The 5,000-nt window shown below is 43.6% G+C and overlaps 1 protein-coding gene across 1 annotated transcript in view; it reads right to left on the minus strand.

Annotated features, from left to right (window-relative positions):
- The window catches only part of LOC311134842 (netrin-4-like), a gene marked incomplete at both ends in the record, with an annotated part of 22,052 nt that overhangs the window by 249 nt on the left and 16,803 nt on the right, over window positions 1-5,000 (minus strand). Inside the window, one exon of the mRNA XM_084168621.1 lies at window positions 263-436. Within this exon, the coding sequence (XP_084024747.1) occupies window positions 263-436 (174 nt within the window). The remainder of the gene's footprint in view (window positions 1-262; window positions 437-5,000) is intronic.

The raw sequence follows: 5,000 nt of genomic DNA on the forward strand, positions 1-5,000 counted from the left end.
CCATTTACATTCAGTCAATTGACTGATAATGGACACCGATAGAGAGGATCATTAGCCAGGCTTTAAATCGGCATACTGTTAAAAGAAAATCATAGAATGCTATAGTGAAACAGATGAAGGTTGCAGTGAGGTATCTAATGTACATATGTCTAGTGTGTGAGGGCCAAACGAAGCAGGTATGCATCCACAGACGTCAGAGAAAATAACTATTGGGCAGGAAGCAGTCATGGTCCAGTTGCCTGGCCAAAACGTAAGAGCTCACCTGGGTTGAGGAGGGGGCAGGTGCACCCCCGCCTGGTCCAGGATTCTGGGTAGAGGGTGATGTGACCTTTCTGGATCTTCACCTTGCTGTCGTGGTACAGGACCTTCTTTACCTTGACCTCCACCTCAGCATGGGAGCCCTGATCATGGGCCGCCATGATCCTCACCATCAGCACTGTGGACAGAACACACACACACAGTCACACCATCTGATCAATCAATCTCAATACTGTTGGCATCAACCCCTTTTCAATTCTGCTGGCCCCATCTACTACTGTCTGAAACATGCAGTGTGTTAGCATTTCCTGTTAGCATTTCCTGTTAGCATTCTGTATTATTATTATTATTATTATTTTTGTACGATTTTATTTTATATTTTATAAACAATACAAAACATACACATACAAATGACAACGTCATACAAACATCAACTACATCACCCCTGCCCAGACCCACTAGCACACACCGCCATCTCCAGCACCCGCATCAGTCTCCACCACATGCCCTCAAACTGCACCATTTTGTTTCTCTCAGTAGCCCACACACTTTAAACATTTAAATAACAAATCATTCGATTTTTCCATTGTGTTAATGATGGCGGATTGATTGAGAGCCAACATCAGTTATTTTTAAGTCTTGGTTCCAATCGTTTCTGGGGATGAGCATGTGCATCTTCAATATGTACCCATGTCTCAGGTAAAAGCCTTGGGTGGCGAGTTGATACAATTCCAAGTCTGGAAGGTTAAAACCACCCCTCAGACTCAGGAAGATGGAAAACCTTCCTTTTTATTCTATGACTTTTATTTGGCCAAATAAAGTCTGCTTTGACCGAGTATACTTTTTTAAAGAATGTCTTCGGTGGTGTAATTTGTATTACCGAGAACAAATATAAACCCTTTAGGAGCCACGCCATTCCAAACAGATTGATTCTACCTGTAAGACTTATGGGACGATTATTCCATTTAATTAGATCTGTTTTCATATTGTTGAGTAATGGGATAAAGTTATCTTCTTTATATATGTGTTGTTTGTTGTCACTTATTTAGCATCCTAAGGATTTCCCAAAAAAATGGTGGTCCACTTAAAGATTGGTGTAGATCGTGAGTAATTGTTTTATTTTTCCTATTGCCACTATGTGGTCCTCTGTAGCTCTGGATAAATGGCATATTATTCTATGATTCTATTCTTATTGTTATTATTTCAGGGGTTTTTCCGTGTTCATTTTATATCCTGAGATTTTTGAGTATTCAGAAAATATTTTTAGCAAAGGGGTCATTGAGTTTTCAATATTGGTCAGGTATATCAAATCAAATCAAATTTTATTGGTCACATACACATATTTAGGAGATGTTATTGCGGGTGGTAGTGAAATGCTTGTGTTCCTAGCTCCAACAGTGCAGTAGTATCTAACAATTCACAACAATACACACAAATCTAAAAGTAAAAGAATGGAATTAAGAAATATATAAATATTCGGACGAGCAATGTCGGAGTGGCATTGACTAAAATACAGTAGAATAGAATTAAGCAATAAGGCCCGAGGGGGTGTGGTATATGGCCAATATACCACGGCTAAGGGCTGTTCTTATGCACGACGCAGCGCAGAGTGCTAGGACACAGCCCTTAGCCGTGGTATATTGGCCATATATCACAAACCCCTGAGGTGCCTTACTGCTATTATAAACTGGTTACCAACATAATTAGAGCAATTTAAATAAATGTTTGTCATACCCATGGTTTACGGTCTGATATACCACGGCTTTTAGCTAATCAGCATTCAGGGCTCGAACCACCCAGTTTATAATACAGTATATACATATGAAATGAGTAAAGCAGTATGTAAACATTATTAAAGTGACTAGTGTTCCATTATTAAAGTGACCAGTGATTCCATGTCTATGTGTATAGGGCAGCAGCCTCTAAGGTGCAGGGTTGAGTAACCGGGTGGTAGCCGGCTAGTGATGGCTATTTAACAGTCTGATGGCCTTGAGATATAAGCTGTTTTTCAGTCTCTCAGTCCCAGCTTTGATGCACCTGTACTGACCTCGCCTTCTGGATGGTAGCGGGGTGAACAGGCCGTGGCTCGGGTGGTTGATGTCCTTGATGATCTTTTTGGCCAGCTCTGAGGACGCGGCTAGGGATGCCGTCTGGGCTGGCAGCCTTGCGAGGGTTAACACGCTTAAATGTCTTACTCACGTCGGCCACGGAGAACGAGAGCCCACAGTCCTTGGGAGTGGGCCGCGTCGGTGGCACTGTGTTATCCTCAAAGCGGGCGAAGAAGGTGTTTAGCTTGTCCGGAAGCAAGACGTCGGTGTCCACAACGTGGCTGGTTTTCCCTTTGTAATCCATGATTGTCTGTAGACCCTGCCACATATGTCTCGTGTCTGAGCATTTGAATTGCGACTTGAATTGCGACTGAATTGTGTCTGAGCATTTGAATTGCGACACTGTTTGTATTTGACCATATTCCCAGTCACCTTGCGATGGTTAAATGCGGTGGTTCACGCTTTCAATTTTGCGCGAATGCTGCACAACAACATCCCCTATACACTTCCTGATGAACTCAGTCACCATGTCCGTGTATACGTCAATGTTATTCTCAGAGGCATCCCGGAACATATCCCAGTCCGCGTGATCAAAACAAACTTGAAGCATGGATTCCGATTGGTCAGACCAGCATTGAATAGACCTTAGCACGGGTACTTCCTGTTTGAGTTTCTGCCTGTAGGAAGGGAGGAGCAAAATGGAGTCGTGATCTGATTTGCTGAAGGGAGGGCGGGGGAGGGCCTTGTAGGTATCCTGGAAGGGGGAGTAGCAGTGGTAGAGCGTTTCAGCAGTGCGAGTACTACAGTCAATGTGTTGGTAGAACTTTGGTAGCCTTTTCCTCAAATTTGCTTTGTTAAAATCCCCAGCTACAATAAATGCAGCCTCAGGATATGTGGTTTCCAGTTTGCACAATGTCCAGTGTAGTTCCTTGAGGGCCGTCGTGGTATCGGCTTGAGGGGGAATATAAACAAAGAGAATTTCCTTGAGAGGTAATACTGTCTGCATTTGATTGTGAGGTACTCTAGGTCGGGTGAACAAAAGGACTTGAGTTTCTGTACGTTATCACAATCACACCATGAGTAGTTAATCATGAAACATACACCAACGCCTTTCTTCTTCCCGGAGAGTTCTTTATTCCTGTCTGCGCAATGTACTGAGAACCCAGCTGGCTGTATGGATGGGGACAGTATATCCGGAGAGAGCCATGATTCCGTGAAACAGAGTATATTACAGTCCCTGATGTCTCTCTGGAAGGAGATCCTCGCCCTGAGCTCGTCTACTTCATTGTCCAGAGACTGAACATTACCGAGTAATATACTCGGAAGCGGTGGATGGTGTGCACGCCTCCTGAGTCGGACTAGAAGTCCACTCCGAATACCTCTTCTCCGCCGGCAGCGTCTTGGAGCAGCCTCTGGGATAAGTTAAATTACGAACAAAGGATCCAATTTGGGAAAGTCATATTCCTGGTCGTAATGCTGGTGAGTTACCGTCGCTCTGATATCTAAAAGTTATTTCCGGCTGTATGTAATAACACAAAAAACGTTCTGGGCTAATAATAAAATAAAATAAAATTGTATTTGCTACATGCGCCGAATACAACAGGTGTAGACCTTACAGTGAAATGCTTACTTACAAGCCCTTAACCAACAATGCAGTTTTAAGAAAAAAAGTCTTAAGTAAAAAATAGATAAGTAAAAAATACAAATAAAACATATATAATTAAAGAGTAGCAGTAAAATAAAATAACAGTAGGGAGGCTATATACAGGGGGTACCGGTACAGAGTCAATGTGAGGGGGCACAGGTTAGTCGAGGTAATTGAGGTAATATGTACATGGGGGTAGAGTTAAAGTGACTATGCATAGATAATAAACAGAGTAGCAGTAGCGTAAAAGAGGGGGGGGGGGGGGGGGACAATGCAAATAGTCCGGGTAGCCATGATTAGCTGTTCAGGAGTCCTATGGCTTGGGGGTAGAAGCTGTTTTTTAGGGCCTTCCTCTGACACCGGCTGGTATAGAGGTCCTGGATGGCAGGAAGCTTGGCCCCAGTGATGTACTGGGCAGTACGCACTACCCTCTGTAGTGCCTTGCGGTCGGAGGCCGAGCAGTTGCCATACCAGGCGGTGATGCAACCAGTCAGGATGTTCTCGATGGTGCAGCTGTATAACTTTTTGAGGATCTGAGGACCCATGCCAAATCTTTTCAGTCTCCTAAGGGGGAATAGGCTTTGTCGTGCCCTCTTCACGACTGTCTTGGTGGGTTTGGACCATGATAGTTTGTTGGTGATGTGGACACCATGTAAGAAATAACACACAAAAAAAACAAAATACTGCAAAGTTGCTTAGGAGCTAGAAGCAGAGCTGACATGTCTGTCGGCGCCATCTTGCCAGTAGATCATCTGCAAATAAGTTTAATTTATTACCTGTTACGTTTGGGTCCTTTCTAATTCTTTCTGCAAGCGGTTCAATTGCCAGTGCAAACAGTTGGGGGGGATTTCCTGTTCAATTCTGCTGGCATCGTTCACTACAGCCTGGTCCCAGATTTGTTTGTGCTCTATAGCCAACTTCTATGCTCGTTGTTATGCCTAGCAGGCCCAAGGGAGTTGGCTAACATAGGAGTGGTTAACCTCAAACATCTCCTTTTCATCTAAAGCCAACTCTGCTTTATGTTCTCCTATTGTTTAAGAGTCTTTTCA

The sequence above is a fragment of the Coregonus lavaretus genome, assembly GCF_964263955.1.
Source record: "Coregonus lavaretus genome assembly, chromosome: 9".
Classification (NCBI taxonomy): domain Eukaryota; kingdom Metazoa; phylum Chordata; class Actinopteri; order Salmoniformes; family Salmonidae; genus Coregonus; species Coregonus lavaretus.